We start from the raw sequence: 16,107 nt of genomic DNA on the forward strand, positions 1-16,107 counted from the left end.
CAACTAAGAGCAGTAAACACATCTATCTCATTGAAAATCTCAATGAAGACCAGTAAAGAAATGGAAGAACAAATTATTTTTAACAAAAGAAGAACCAACTTACATCTAGATCCTTCAGCATATTACTACGTAATATTTCAAGGAAGAATTCTAGAGGTGCAGCTTCAAAGGCTTGGCGAACATAACCAGTATGATCAACATCCTGGGAAAGACAACTAAGTTGAAATGAAGGATAAAATAAAAGCAAAGATTATATTAGAAGCAGTGGACTAGTTCCCATCCAATAAACACACCAGAATTGGTACAGAATCATCCTTCTCCGGAAGTGAGGAGATAAGGCAAAGAAAAATGCCCCAAGAAAGGAACAAAGGACCCGCTTCCGCAGTCTCGGATGGATTGAAGCCTGAAATCATCGTATCCATCTCTAGCAGTTCACTGTAGGAAAACGTAGAGTTCCCCTGCCTGGAAGTGTGGTTCACAGATATGAAGAGATAAAAGGATTACGAAAGAAAACTAACAAAATCTCCCATTTGCATTCCCAGAAAATAAAAGCAGACCAATAAAAAGGAATAACCTGAATGGCACTTCATTGTGAACCATTTGAAGAAGGTTATCAAGCTCTAAAGCTTCGAGAAGAATAAGAAAGAGTTGAATTTTAACATGAGATAACGACTCCGCTGCTTCTGCTGATACAGCCAGCTTTTCAATATTTTGTGATCCAGATAGTATATCCTAATCAATTAAAATACTCTAGATTAGGGAAATATCTTGCACACAAAAACATGGGATGGAAAAGGACAAAGGTATAACTTGGGACGTCAGAGTTTGACCAAGTTACCTTGAAGAGTGAGCACAAATTCTTCCATCTTTTAGCACTGCACCTATGGAAGGGCTCATAGTATAGTAGGAACAAGATCTCCAATGTCAGGACAACTTCAATTAAGGTCTCCTCTGCCCACAGATTCACAAACTCTACAGCCTGACTTTATCATAAACAAACTATCATCATTTGCATATTTACAAATGGTTCTATAGAGAAAGACAACAAAAAATAACAAACGTAACACATTCCAGAAGCAAAATAAAAACATATACTTCTACCAATATTTTCAATGTTTCTTCTCACCCTAACTTATGCTCCAAGATTGTTGGTTTTTGTTTTCTCTTTCAGATGCATAACATGATTGTGTTTTCATATATATAACACATGTATGATTTCAGTCATCAATGTTGTTCTAGAATTCATGCAAGCCATTTCCTGCTGCCTTTTCTTCTTATCCATTTTTGGGGGTGTCTAACAACAGATTTAGCTCCTTATCCATTGCCAAGGGACAACTAAGATATTGTGACAACGTAGGCTCCTACAACCAAGAAGTCAGAACTAGTGTTGTAAAAGGTGTATCATAACTCATCACATACATAAAAAACATTAATGATTGATATTTCATCAGTCATAAGCCATGTTAACGACATATTAATAAAATAAAGCTTAAAATCTGTTACATCACATTAAAACATATAATCCATGCCAAATGAGAACTGAATTTATGTTTATGGTTAAGTAACAATCATGATTATCATTAATCGATACAATAATCATCTTGATCCTCATTCTCATTTGCTTCAACACTTGTTTCATTGCTTCATTGTCTCTCTAAAATGGCAAAAACTCCCCTCCCACAGCTCTCAGGAATGTTGCAAATGAAAGGGGAAAGGAGCTTTTAAAAGAAACTCGACAAAAAGAGGTGTTGGCCCCCTTTTTAAAAACAGGACCGTACCATAAGATATATCATTTGTATCATAATACAGCATGATAAGCATTTTTGTGTATCAATGCTATATCATATAGGTTTTTCCACCTACATAATACGTATCATACAACACGATACGGCTCCGTATTGTATGATACAAATAACACTGGTCAGGACATTTCCAAATAACTGCATGCTAACAGCCTGTCCATTTCTTACACAGTAACCTATAACAAACGCTTGAACTCAAAACATGAGTAGACAAGCAGTACAACCTTCAGGTCATTAAATGCTAAAACAAACATCCAAATATCTAGAATGGCATTTGAATTGTGATAATATTGGATGCCTATCTCAGGCGAGCAACAATCAAGACAAGCTAAGATTAAATATCAAGCAAGTCCGAGATTAAGGAAATCTTGAGCTGTTCATACCATAAATTCAGGATGCTTTGATGAAACAAGTAGAAGAAAATTAGTAAATATTTTTTCTTCCAAGCCATCATCAACCAGATGCTGAGCTTCCTCCAGAAAAAATGACTTTCCCTTTGGGTCAGAAGGTATTGACACTGCAGAAAACACAATGTTCAAAAAAATGGACCTGTAACGTACAGGAATGATCAAAAAGATTCTTGTAGCTTTTCGCCATAAACAATCCATTTCTGCCATAATGAAAATATAAACAATTCACGGATGAAATATTGCAGCCTTATTGAAAGATAAAACTTAATTAAGAGCTCCGAAAAGAATACCATGTTTTAAAAAATAAAAGAATAAGAATAGGCATCCACACAACATTAGAAGAAATAAGGACAGTTAATTACGAGCAAGCATGAGAATCTGACGGAGGCACTTCAGCAGACACTGCCGCTCCTGATAGTATGAAACTAGAACCTGCATAGGATCGCCCTTAAAATCATGCTCGGTCCATGAACTTAAGAAAACTAAAACTGAAGAACAAATGATCACTTCAAAAAACAAAACAAAGATATTAGTTTTATCTTTCTTCTTCTTTTTTTTTTAATGAAGTATGTAAAAGAATAATGATGTAAAAATTACAATAGATGCAGAAATATAACCTGAAAATGTCAAAATGTAGGATAAGATAAGTAAAATGTCATTTACAAACATGAGAATCAAGCTATTGGTTAACAGTTAACCACACAACTCTCAAAGCAACTGGAAGATGCCATCTTCAGAGCTTCTGAAGAACCAGATGCAACTGAACACAGTATCGAAATGGAGTGCTTGGACTTATCCACATTATGTGATAGTTTTATTCAAGCATAGCATTTAATAGAAAAATGAAAAAGACTTATTTTCCAGTTCTCTGAAATGCATTTGGTTATTGAGAACATTGCATGTAACCATAGTCACAAATAACGTTTCGGAGCTTTAAACGATGTATAATATGACGGGCTTGAAAAATACGGAGGGCTTGAAAAATACGAAAAAAAAAGGTATTTAAAAAAAAATATTAAAAAACTAAAAATGAGGGAAAAATAAAATAAGTGAGAAAATAATAACACAAGCATCAAAAGATAAGTAGATTTGCAACAAATAAAAAATGAAAAATGAAAAAAATTTGAAAAAAAAATGCATTAAAAACGTGTAACATTTTTGTTAAAAAAAAAACACGTTTTTTTTTTTAGTTTTAAACGGTCATTTTCTCTCGTTTTTTTCGCCACATAGATGTTTTACCTAAAAAAACCTTAAGGCCTGATTTAACAATGGATTTGCTCACAAGCATTCTACACCTTCCTATCAAGAATTTTTTTCTAGAAAGCAAACCATCTTATCTCTTGTCAATAGCAAGTTGTTTACTTAAAGGGAAACAATTTACAAAGACTCCAAATATGAACTTACAAAAATAAGGTAAGAAAGGCATCTGCAGACTGATGTAATTTTAAGTAAAACATGCATAAAAAAAATCAACATAACATACTTACAAAATAATAGGTCAAATTCAATGCATTAAAGAACTAGGTGATTGTTCCTCTTGCACCTAAAATTCTTTATGTGATGGATTTTCTTAACAAGTTGAAATGTACTTAGACCTGATAATCACTTCACAGTGTCTCCTAAGTCACACTTCAAATATGTTGCTTTTAACTATGTTTTCTTGATAATAACCTACTTTAAACTCAGTTCCAGTCTAATCAATGAAAGAGAATGGTGCAGCAAAATGCCACTCTTTTTCACAAAGCACGCACATTGTATAATTCTAAAGCTCTAAACAAAAAAAGACATTGACAATGGTGGAGGTGAAGAAGAGAAAACTTCTTTGCAAGCATCTCAATTTGCAACAGGACTAACCCAAACATATTGCAGAAATAAAAGCATAACGGACACATTTGCAAAGCAATAAAAAAGGTACTAAACCAAATGTGTGTATTCTTCTATCTTATTGACTTCAAATACACTGTTGGACTCGAGGAACCGGCTAAGAAGCAAATACGACTGCAATTCATCCAAGCCCTGCAAAAAGACAGGAGTAGGAATTTCAATTCAAGAAACATAGTTACATCTAAAATCTAACCTAATGAAATAAATTGCCATGACTAAACAAATATCGTTTTAGTGCAATTATTGAGCACAGTTTCAAACATAATCAATTCAAGAAATGTTCTACCAGGCTAAACTAATATAGACTAGATGATGTTGTCCTTCCTAGACATTTCGGTGCTTTGTCTGTGCGACGCAGGTGAACACACGCAGAGTAAGCATTATTATCCCCAACAAGCTTAGGCTAAAAATAGATGGAGGTCTGTCTCTTTTCCACAAAATATACAAGCACTTCTTCAAATTCTAAGCAAGTTGAATTGAAATAAACCATGCAAAAACGTATATCGTACCAGGCAGTCGCTAACTTTAATGGCTGGATTTCTCAGTTCCGGTCGAATGACTACATTGTGCGAGCCAAGATTCACGCTCGTCGCGTTCAAAGCCTCTTTAGACGCAGGATTCGGGGGCTTGAATAAAGCAACCGTCTCCAGTAACCATCTGCCGTTGATCTTCAGCCTGTTTGCCTGTGAAAGAAAAGTAGAATTACCATAATGAACCTCGTAACCTATCAAACAAACCGCAAATTGAGAAAACTAAGAGGAAAATACAAAGCGGGGTCAAGATCGTTGTATATTCTAGTTCTTGGATGACCTATCCTCTGCGTTCGATCGAGATAAACCACGGCAATTTTCTCGCTTAGATCAGTCCTCGACTAAGCCCACAGAGAAAGAGAGAGAGAGAGTACCAGGGAGGGAGCGACATTAGAGTCGGAAGAAGAAAGGCGTTCGAGATCGTTGAGAAGATCGGAGGAGGAGTCCCACCAGAGAGACGCGTCTAGGGTTTTGGGTCCGGCGACCTGGTTGATTGCTGCTGCGACGGTCGCCATGCGGGGAGAAAACCCTAATCCCGCCGGAGATACGCCGAGTGGTAGAATAGAGACCGGAAGAAGGAGAGCTACGGCTAGGGCTAGAGCACGGAACGCGCCTCCAAAGCTTTCTTGCAGCTTCGAAATGGCGTTTCACTGACGAAGAGGGGTCGCCAGTGTGTCATGTGGAGCAACTTCGGACTTCAGGCCACCCTTATACTGATCCAAGTTTGATTCGCTTTGCGATTGATCCATCCGTTACGAGGCGCTGCCAAATAAGTCGCGCCGTCACCGTGACTATTTGCCATGCGCAAATCCCAAATTTCGATTGTATCTTGCAATAATGATAGACGGGAAAAAAAAAAACCCCGAACCCTTCCTTCACATACTCGTGTAATTTTATATTGTTCAGTTAAAACTGTAACGGCCGCGGCTTGAACCTTTTTTTTTTTTTTTTATTTAGGCGGTGTTTGTTCATGAAAAATAATTCCAAGTCTTTGAGGTCGTTTGATGGTATGGAAACGTCCTTTTTAACATAGAAAATTTTATTTCAAACTTTTAAAACAAATTTCCAGGCAGTCAAATGTGCATAAAAAATGTAGCTATTATATGGAGTTCGCAAAAACAAAACTTTCTAAAAATTTTCCAAACGAAATTCAAACCGTGGGCAGTATGTGTCTAAAAAAAATGAGTATCACTCTAACGCCCTACATTCTTTAATGATGATGGAGGAGATTGATTTGATTACAAACATGTAACTTGTTGTTTTTGTTTACAAAATATTCTCTTCGTGTTTTTTTTTTTTACTATCAATCATCTTAAACACATTTCTTAGTCAAAATTGATTCAATTGATTTGGATACAAAATAATTTATGTAAATGTTATGTTGATGTTATTTATTATGAATAGTCTAAACGACATTTATCAATGAATATTGATGTAATTTATTTTATTACAAATATTTAACTTAAAATTGTCTATGTAAATGCTATGTTGATGTTATTTAACATCGATCCACAACAACATATTAATAAATATAGGTTCGGTTAATGTTCTCTTGATGGTTTTTTGTTATTGATCATCTTAAACACATTCATTAATATAAATTGATTTAATTATAAATATATAACTTGGTATTGACTACATAAGTATTATATGTCATTAATCAGTTTTAAATACATTTGTTAATTAAGATTAACTTGATTACGAACATATAAACATATAATTTGATGTTGTTTGCGTAAATGTTGTGTTGACGACCACATATTAACCGAACCATTTACAGAAACGATATGGCTCCAGTATCAATACCCACAAATTGACTAAGAGATGGTAATCGGACCTATCATGATCCGAAACTCGATATCGAATATTTGGATCAGATCAAGAAAGAAAGTTTGAACCATCAGTGATGGAACTTACGTACTGACCCGACCCGTTTAACTGGACGAATCAGATCTGCTCGAGGTTTAGACTTTTTAGTCATCCTTGTTGGTTCCCGCCGAGATTTCGAGAACGAACGGACCCATCGATTATTCGATTTCCGTGTTGGTCCCCGCCGAGTCCTCTTCTTTTTGACTTCTCGCTTGTCGGATTTTTCCTGATCCAAAATGCCGATCGCCAAGCTCGAAGTCCTCCCCGTGTGAGCCAAGGGGTTGAAGAACACGGATTTCCATTGTAAAGGTAAAAAGAAAAAGCCTGTCATCGGCTTCCTTTTTTTTTTTTTTTTGTCGATTGATCAAGATCCCATTCCTCTGCTTGCGGATTGATTGTTGTTTGCTTTCCTTTTGATCCTCAGCTTGTTGCTTTGACGGATTTTTCCTGTTAATCTTGGCCCGCCTTTGTAGTTCTAAATCGGCTTCTGATAAATTTTCCTCTGTAGGAAGAAAATGAGTTCTGTAAAGGTCTTTGTCGTGTTATGTGCATATGAGAGAACGATCCATCTCATTGTCCTCCCTTTTATTTTTTCGAAATTTTGGAGTACTTGTAGATTCCGCAAGCATTTGTTCTGACTTTGTGTAGATTGCGGACTGTGACGATGAGTGCCATTTATTCGCTGATATTATCCTTTCTCCTGCTGTTTAACTGTTCTCCAGATGGTTTTATTTGAGACGGTTCAAAAGGTGACTATAAAGTTAATAAGTGATTTCTTGCATCAAATTCAAAGCCAGCCACAGTGTTGTACTTTAGGATTTTTTTTTTTGGAACCAAGTTCATGTACATATTATAAAACCTTGAATAGAGTTGCACTAGGCAGATGTTTGCTCTCTTGTCATGTGCTTGTCTATCGCTGCATTGCAGGAAAAGGAACTGAATCAGAATGGACACAAAAAGTGAATCAAAATTATCATTTTCTTTTTCTAAATCTGAAGAAATGATGGACAAATTTTTATTCTTTTAAATCTTTAAACAAAAGATACTGGTAGTCAATTTCTTAAAGGTGGTTATAACTGAATATCTACTATCCAAATTAATCAGCGACCTTTTTATCCATGTTAATCAGTTCAAAAGATATATTTCTTTAAGTAGGGGATCGCCTCTCTTGTTAACGTAAAGATAAGTTCATGTACATGCCTCGTAATCAAAACTTGTGCTCAATTTTGTTTGTTGCTGCATCCCTTTGGAACCTTTATTAATTCGCTGAGGGAAGTCTTTCTCCGGCAGCTTATAATGTGGTCAAGGAACAAAGATACTGTGGAGAAATCAAAGTAGGACTGAACTTCAATCCAGATGTAACTTTTCTACAGCTTTCTGTTTGCCTGGAGATCAATGATCATGAACATCTACGGGAAATTTATCTCCTGCGCGAATGTTTAGGGTTTCAAATTGGGCAAATTTATGAAAGCGACCTCTTGCCTCCAATTTCACATACTGGCTGTGTTTGGCATGAGTCCTTGAGATGGGAGGAATTGGGATGTTCAGTTCCCACACAAGGGTACTTCAATGAGATCTACATACCCATACCTAGAATGGGTACTTGAACAGGTTTAAGCAATTTTCTAGCTCGATGCTGATCCAAACTACTTAATTACATTTGATTTTGCTAAAACTTAGTTTTCGTTTTGGTTTTTAGAGTTATTGTTTATTAACACATAATGTTTTTATTTAGCACTTGTTTATTTAAATGTTGGTTTCTAAAGTTATCGTGTTTGTACACATCTCCATACCCACACCCACACTTGCGACTTAGAAGTATATATAATCAAACACTGGAATTCAAAATCAAGGAGTAGGATTTAATAAAGAAAACAGCAACGATCCATTAGCAGTATCCGTAGACATTGTATATATATTTTCTTAGCAAATGATATAATTAAATATCCAATTTTCTTTAACCTTTGGATTAAGTTACCTGTAAAATTATGAAGGGGAAAAGAAAAAAAGGTAGAAGCAAAAGGAACTGAATGGAAGTTCTCAGACATAAGACATTCTCACATTTGCAAAAAAAAAATGAGGCAAGAAAGCGAAAATGTTTCCCCTTCTCCTCGATTATATCAAACAAAAAGAAGACACAACAAAATAATACTGGATAACCAACCAAAATTTGCAATTTGAAGGTTTCGACCTACCACCCTTCACTTCTCCGTCGTGGAAGTCACTAATCGGACCGGATCTAAGTATATCTTTCCTTGGATATACGACTTGTATCACTTTTATTATTATTATTATTCTCTTTTTTTTTTTTGACAAATCAACTTCGTTTCAGATAGCTTAAGATTTAGCGTTTACATCTAAATGGAAATCAGTTGAATGTTCAATCCATTTAAATGCAAGAACTTTAATTTCGAAGCCTACAGTTATCATCAGCCACACTGCAGTCTAGCCTCCAATTCTAAATTCATAATGCCACATGCAGACCATAGAACCATCTACATTGATACTAGGAACCATGTTAACATCTTCTCCAATCCATTTTGGATTTGGGATGAAACTAGGTCTGTGTGGAATTGCAAACATGATATTGGCACCGCTTTTGAGTTTCGAGACTAAGATTCGTATCCCATCTCCCCTGCTCTTGTGCCATCGGTCTCAGTTGGCCTGTACAGAATATCGTGCTGGTTACTTGCTGAAAAGAGCGATGCCTATACCAATCATAATACTTCTCTTAAGTTTAAATTGTTTTCAATGATTTATATTTTCAACAATCATAATACGTATAACTGTAAAGAAGGTTTCGCTTAAATCACATTGCTGCTGACTAAATATCTTGCCCAAACTATGCAACAAGTAATTGCCAAATTCACATCATATCTACTTCTGACTTTCCTAACTCCGTTGCAGGGTATCAAGTTCAATTAATTAGGAAGTTCGTTTACTAACAAACTTAGAGAAATCCCTGCAAGGATCCGTATCTCAAATATTAATCATTAGTTTTTATATTAGCTTATTTAGTTTATATTAGAGAAAGTTGATCAACCACATATCTAACCCTTTATCTTTCCGAGTAAAGAAGAGAAATTTAAGTTGACCTTCGACTTCGAGTCCAAGCCCCCACCTTTTATTGTTCCAACAACGGATACCGTTTTAGTCAAAATTCCTAAGCCATTGTGGATAAAAATCGGTCAAACTGCTTACTCCAAATATTAAAAGGGCTACTTTGTCTCATTTTGCAGATATGCCAATTACAGAGAACCAACAAGTAAATAAATCTACCAGGCCTCTCTCTTCCCAGGTTTGTCCTCAAGAAGAGAAAAACCATGAAGATCAAGAAGAAGAATCAGCAGCCTCAAGAGGAGAATCACCCAATTCTTCTTACAAGGAAGACCATAAGGATCCTCTCCTGCCCAAGATCCCCAGCTCTGTCGCTTTACTTCCCTCTATCTCAATCTGCAGCCATCCCATTCTCATGGGAGCACACACCTGGTGTCCCCAAGTCCATCTACTCGTCACCACAGATTGATCATGGAGACCATGGTGGTGGTCACGATGAAGATGGCTATGTTGGCAGCAGTGAATATGAAAATAATAACAATAAGAGGGACGGTGACCGTGACGAGGAGGAGGTAAATGTTGGTGCTAATGGCGGTAAGGATAGGGATGGTAACAAGGAGAAGCAGGTGGAGGAGGAGGTAAATGTTGGTGCTAATGGCGGTCAGGATAGGGATGGTAACAAGGAGAAGCAGGTGGAGGAGGAGGTAAACGTTGGTGCTAATGGCGGTCAGGATAGGGATGGTAACAAGGAGAAGCAGGTGGAGGAGGAGGTAAATGTTGGTGCTAATGGCGGTCAGGATAGGGATGGTAACAAGGAGAAGCAGGTGGAGGAGGAGGTAAACGTTGGTGCTAATGGCGGTCAGGATAGGGATGGTAACAAGGAGAAGCAGGTGGAGGAGGAGGTAAATGTTGGTGCTAATGGCGGTCAGGATAGGGATGGTAACAAGGAGAAGCAGGTGGAGGAGGAAGAAGAGATACGGCTCCCACAAGCACCTCGATCTGCCAACTTCAGAAGCTCATCGGTTAGATTGCCTCGTCAAGTGGTATGTTCATTGGCTCAGAGGACGTTCATGGAGCCGCAGAAGGAGAAGAAGAAGAAGAAGAAGAAGAAGAATGAGCTGCCGAATGCATCGGCGACGAATCCATTTCTGAAGGCTCTGCTGAAGTGCTCGAAAGGCTGGAATGACCTAAAGGCTTCGGCAAGGTTGAGGATGAAAACAATGACCACAAATACGAAGAAACGGTGCCTGATTTCTTGGACTTCTGCTTCATGTTCGAGGAGTTACCCCGTTAGAGATCAGGTTCAGGTTCCGGTTCTCATAAGGTGCACTCTGAAGGTGGTACCGTGATCTCTCCCTCTCTCCCCTCCTCTCTCTCACACCCACAAACATTAATGCTGTTGATGGTGTCCTTCATGTTGCTCTGTTTCCTTTTTGTAACGACGTGCGGTAGCTACATCACATATTCGTGAATGACGAAGCAGATAAGGTGGATTCGAAAGAATTTGTTAGCAGTGTTGATGATATTAGCAATAGTTTGTATTATACTTGTGGAGGAGCCGTAGGCTGAATCAAGAGAAGGTCAGTGCAGGTCATAGTGAAACACCAAATATGCAAATATCCATTTGTGATGAAAGAACCAACTCAGCACCAAGACAGGTTGATTTTCCCCTTTTCCTGTAGTATCCCTGCTGAGGACAGTTGCCTTTCCCACATCACCACCATCCTTAGGCTTGTGAGGACTGCAGTTTCGTGGATCACTTAGAATCTGAATACAATTTAGACGCCTTAGTGTCCCACAGGAGAAATAGGAGACAAGAAGCGCGGTTTTCCCTGTTTAAAAATAACGTTCCCAAATTTCTTTTGTGGGTACATGTTTCTCAAGTATTATAAAAATTAAACAATCAGAGATATCAAGCTAATCCTTATCACATCATATATTGTAAAGGGAACTATCACAGTTTTGCACATTTTATTTGAGATTTGATCTGTATTGTTTAATCGTGGCACAAAACATCCTCATTTATCTTCAGCTCCTACAAATACCACAAGAGGTCAAGAACATTATATTCTTGAAATAGACATTTCTATAAACACATGCATAAGGACGTTAATACCTACTATGTCTTGGTTCCAGAGAAATATGATTGGGAAACAAAGTGCCTCTGTGGGCCCTCGTGAGAAGAGACTTGAAGCGTTTGAGGCAGTGCCATTTCCCATATCGTTTACTCTTTAAATTAAAAAAAAAAGTTTCCGTATTTTCATTATGTTAATAATTCCATGGTGCAAGTTTTCAAATATCTAGAAACGCTTCAATAAGTGCTGTTGTTAGAAAAAAAAAAAAAAAACAAATTAAAACAAACATCCAATGGAATGGTTTAGATCTGTGCTGTTACATAACATATTGACTCCATGTTGTTTAAAATCAGCTTTTACCTGCTTGAATCAACAGATCGTTCTTAATTTTAGAGCAATTTGGTGACATTTAGTCGACCTCATTGATCATTTCTTAGCGAACGTTTGATGGGCACGGAAAATAATCCTTTTTTCTGTGTTTTTGTGATTTTTTTTTTCGGTGCAAAAAATCAAACGAGGATGAAATTTTCCACGAACTCAAACCGGCTTTGGGAAAAAGATACATGGAAAAAATGGGTCTGAGAGTGGTCGGACTTTTTTCACCGAAAAATGTTAGGCTCAGTGTGGACCGTTTTCTGGGGTTCTCTGCGTCGTCATTTAGTCGACCATTTGCAGCAGCCGGCGTCTGTCTTCGCCTCAGCCCGTCTGCAGCGCCCTTCGTCGCCTCAGCCCACCATCTCCGGCATCCCTCAACCCTGGTTCCCTTGTCCTCGAAGTGCCACTTCAAACTGATATCTTGGGAGAGAGGGGGTTTGTGAGTCAGGAACGCGAGAAAGTCGTGGCAGACGTAGCTCTCTTGTATGCGGAGCAGTACAGGAAGATCAAGAGCGCAAGGTGGAACAAGGCAATGGCGCCAGCCGCGGATGGCGAGTCTGTCTTCGTCGGAATCACCCAGTGATTGTGAAAGGGTGCTTTTCTTCTTGATCTTGATCCCTCTGTTCTTTTCGGGCTTTGGTGTATGTCATGTAAATATTTCCGTGTTTATGTCTTCTGGACTTATTCCTTCTACCTTATTCCAGAAATTTTTTTCCATGAAATCCATGGCAATAAGATCCAAAGAATATTTCACCGATTGATTTTTTTTTACCCTGAAGAATATTTCGTGGATATCTTTTTAGGGTGCGTTGGTTAACCCGGAAACAAAAAAAAAAAAAATCCATGGATTATTTTCATCATCGAAAATTTTTTTCTTCGATCTTTTAGGATGGAAATTTTTTTATGGAAAAAATTTTTCGTCGATCTTTTAGGATGGAAAATTTTTTATGGAAAAATTTTTTCGTCGATCTTTTTGGATGGATTTTTTATCATGGAAAAAAATGTCACGGATTTTTAAGATGGAATTTTTTTCATGGAAAAAACTTTTCGTGCAACTTTTATGATGGATTTTTAATCATGGAAAAAACTTTCGTGGATCTTTTATGATGGATTTTTAATCATGGAAAAAACTTTAGTGGATCTTTTATGATGGACTTTTAATCATGGAAAACATTTTCGTGAATTTTTAGGATGGTTTGTCTCCATGGAAAACATTTTCTGAATTTTTAGGATTGGTTTTTTTTCCATGGAAAAAGCTTTTCATGGATTTTTAAGGATTTTTTAGGATGAATTTTTAATCTTTGGGGACACCTTTCCGGCACGTTTGATGCCTTGGAAATGCACTTTAGTTGAAGCAAAAAAAGTGTCCGTTGGCTCAGTTTCCAAAATTTTATTTCCACCGTGGGAGGTGGAAAAAAAAAATTCCGGATACGAAAAAATGCCCGTGAGGGCATTGTCCGTCTCGTGCGAGTGGAAGAAAGAGGGACGCCTGAAAACTTGGTCACCCGCAATGTATTCTGCAGAGAGAGAAAGAGAGAGAGACATTAAAGGGAACAAGCATCATTAGAGGGAGAGAGGACGGCTCTTCGAGACTGGGTTTCAGAAGAAACCCTCTGTCTTGAGGGTTTACTCGTAGAGGGTTTCTCTAAAACATTCTGTAGGGGGGAAAGCGTCATAAAGGGTTTCATCTGTAAAATATCAGAAAAGAAAACATTGAATCCACCTGCAAACGGTTTGGGTTTTCTCCATGCAACGCCAGCAACTTCGCCAAGCTCCGGTCGGTGGTTGCCGCCCGCATGTCGCCGGTCTGGTTTTCTTTTCCCGGTGAAGAAGAGAGAACAGCGGAGAGGAGAGAGAAGAGAAAGGGGGAAAAGGAAGGCTCGATTCCTTCTTTACGCTGGTAAAATGAAAAAATGTGACTCATCTTTTATAAAAATTACCTATGCGCCTAATAATATTAAGAAAAATTCAAAACAAATTTACTTTCCACTTCCACCGACTCCATACCAACGCTTTGGAAATGTGGATTTTGTTTTCAATTCATAAATAAATTTTTCAAAAAAATCTTTCCGTTTATATATTTCCAAGGCATCAAATGGGCCCTCAGTGTAACGTTTGACAGAAAATCCATATACTTTTTTGCCATGGATATACTTTAGGACTAATGACCGATGCATGCATGGAATTTTTCACCACGAAAAAAAAGATCGTGGATATATTTAAATGCATCCGGAAAAGCTGCTGAAGGCAGTTTCCTTTCCCACATCACCACCATCCTTAGGATTGTGTTGTGAACACCTCAGTTTCCAGGAGCATTTAAAATATGAATACAATTTAGACGGCTCAGTGTCCCACAGGAGCAATAGGAGACAAGAAGCGTGGTTTTCCCTGTTTAAAAATGTAGCATGGGAAATGGCACTGCCTCAAACGTTTCAAGTCTCTTCTCACGAGGGCCCATAGAGGCACTTTACAATATATGATGTGATAAGGATTAGCTTGATATCTCTAATTGTTTAGTTTTTATAATACTTGAGAAACATACACCCACAAAAGAAATTTGGGAACGTGAAGTTTTAATTTTTCATTGGTCGCAGATTATTTACCCTCAAATTAAAAAAAGAAGTTTCCGTATTTTCATTATGTTAATAATTCCATGGTCCAAGTTTTCAAATATCTAGAACTGCTTCAATAAGCGATGTTGTTAGAAAAAAAACCAAATTAAAACATACATCCCATGGAATGGATTAGATCTGTGCTGTTGTTACATAACATATTAATTCCATATTGTTTAAACTCAGCTTTTACCTGCTTGAATCAACAGGTCGTTCTTAATTTTAGAGCAATTTGGTGACATGGGCACCGAAAATAATAATTTTTTCTGTGTTTTTGTGATTTTTTTTCGGTGCAAAAAATCAAACGGGGATGAAATTTTCCACGAATCCAAACCGTTTTCTGGGGTTCTCTGCGTCGTCATTTAGTCGACCATTTGCAGCAGCCGGCGTCTGTCTTCGCCTCAGCCCATCTCCAGCGCCCTTCGTCGCCTCAGCCCACCATCTCCGACATCCCTCAACCCCTCGTCTCTTTGTCCTCGAAGTGTCACTTCGAGAAAGTCGTGGCAGACGTAGCTCTCTTGTATGCGGAGCAGTACAGGATGATCAAGAGCGCAAAGTAAGACAAGGCATTGGCGCCAGCCGCAGATGGCGGAGTCTGTCTTCGCCGGAATCACCAGTGATTGTGGAAGGATGCTTTTTTTCTTGATCTTGATTCCTCTGTTCTTTTTGGGCTTTGGTGTATGTCATGTATAGGCTGATTCTGATAATGTCGGTTAAGAAGCTTCATTTATGTGTATAAAACCGAAGGAGGATTTTGTCCGCCAAATTTTCTTCTGAATTTTGTTCCTTTTTCTGGCTGTCACCAGTGGTTCTTTCTCATCTGTCCTAAATTCCTAAAAGGTGAAAATGAAGAACTCGTAGTCCCTCAGCCACGAACATAAACTGTTCTTACTTCAACTGCTGATTGATCTTCTGCTAGCTACTACTGCATATATATATATATATATATATATATATATATATATATATATATATATATACGTATTTCTTTTTCAGAGCTAGTGGATTTATAGAGAGAGAGGGAGAGAGAGAGAGTGTGTGTGGTGTGTGTTAATAGTTGTCTTTTAGAGGTGATTTAAAATTTTATTTATTAAAATATTTCCTTGTTTATGTTTTCTGGACGTATTTCTTCCACCTTATTCCAGAGATTTTTTCCATGGTAAAAAAATCCATGGCAATAAGATCCAAAGAGATACAGAGAGGTAAATAAATCCATGGCAATTTTTTTTTCCCATTGTTAGCTTTGAGTTGTTTTTGGGTGTCAATGTTTTTCTTTTTCTAGAGGTGACCTATAATGTTATCCAATAAATTTTTGTATGTTCATCAGGCACTTGAAATATTTTGTGGAAATATTTTCTGGACTTACCAAAATGGATGGAAAAAAATTTCTTGCCACCTTATTCCAGAAAATTTTTCATGGTCAAAATATCTGTGGTAAAAGGTCTGTAGATTTATTTTCGGGAAGAATAAAATGCACCCTTAGATTTTGCTCA

The 16,107-nt window shown here is 37.5% G+C and overlaps 1 protein-coding gene across 7 annotated transcripts in view; it reads right to left on the reverse strand.

Moving 5' to 3' along the window:
* The window catches only part of LOC116259924 (uncharacterized), a 31,961-nt gene extending 26,628 nt beyond the window's left edge, over window positions 1-5,333 (reverse strand). For 2 of the 7 annotated variants that reach the window (XM_031637927.2, XM_031637926.2), the window contains exons 1-9: window positions 5,001-5,332; window positions 4,606-4,779; window positions 4,133-4,228; window positions 2,575-2,644; window positions 2,186-2,319; window positions 839-979; window positions 575-732; window positions 294-462; window positions 104-202 (exon numbers count right to left, since the gene is read on the reverse strand). In XM_031637927.2, coding sequence (XP_031493787.1) covers window positions 104-202; window positions 294-462; window positions 575-732; window positions 839-979; window positions 2,186-2,319; window positions 2,575-2,644; window positions 4,133-4,228; window positions 4,606-4,779; window positions 5,001-5,141 — 1,182 coding nt within the window. In that variant the 5' untranslated portion in view covers window positions 5,142-5,332. Of the gene's footprint in view, window positions 1-103; window positions 203-293; window positions 463-574; window positions 733-838; window positions 984-2,185; window positions 2,320-2,574; window positions 2,647-4,132; window positions 4,229-4,605; window positions 4,780-5,000 lie in introns of those variants that run through there. The other 5 variants (XM_031637930.2, XM_031637929.2, XM_031637931.2 and 2 more) reach the window with 4 other exon arrangements.
* Window positions 5,334-16,107: the final 10,774 nt, after the last annotated feature.

Source organism: Nymphaea colorata, chromosome 9 (genome assembly GCF_008831285.2).
Source record: "Nymphaea colorata isolate Beijing-Zhang1983 chromosome 9, ASM883128v2, whole genome shotgun sequence".
NCBI lineage: Eukaryota > Viridiplantae > Streptophyta > Magnoliopsida > Nymphaeales > Nymphaeaceae > Nymphaea > Nymphaea colorata.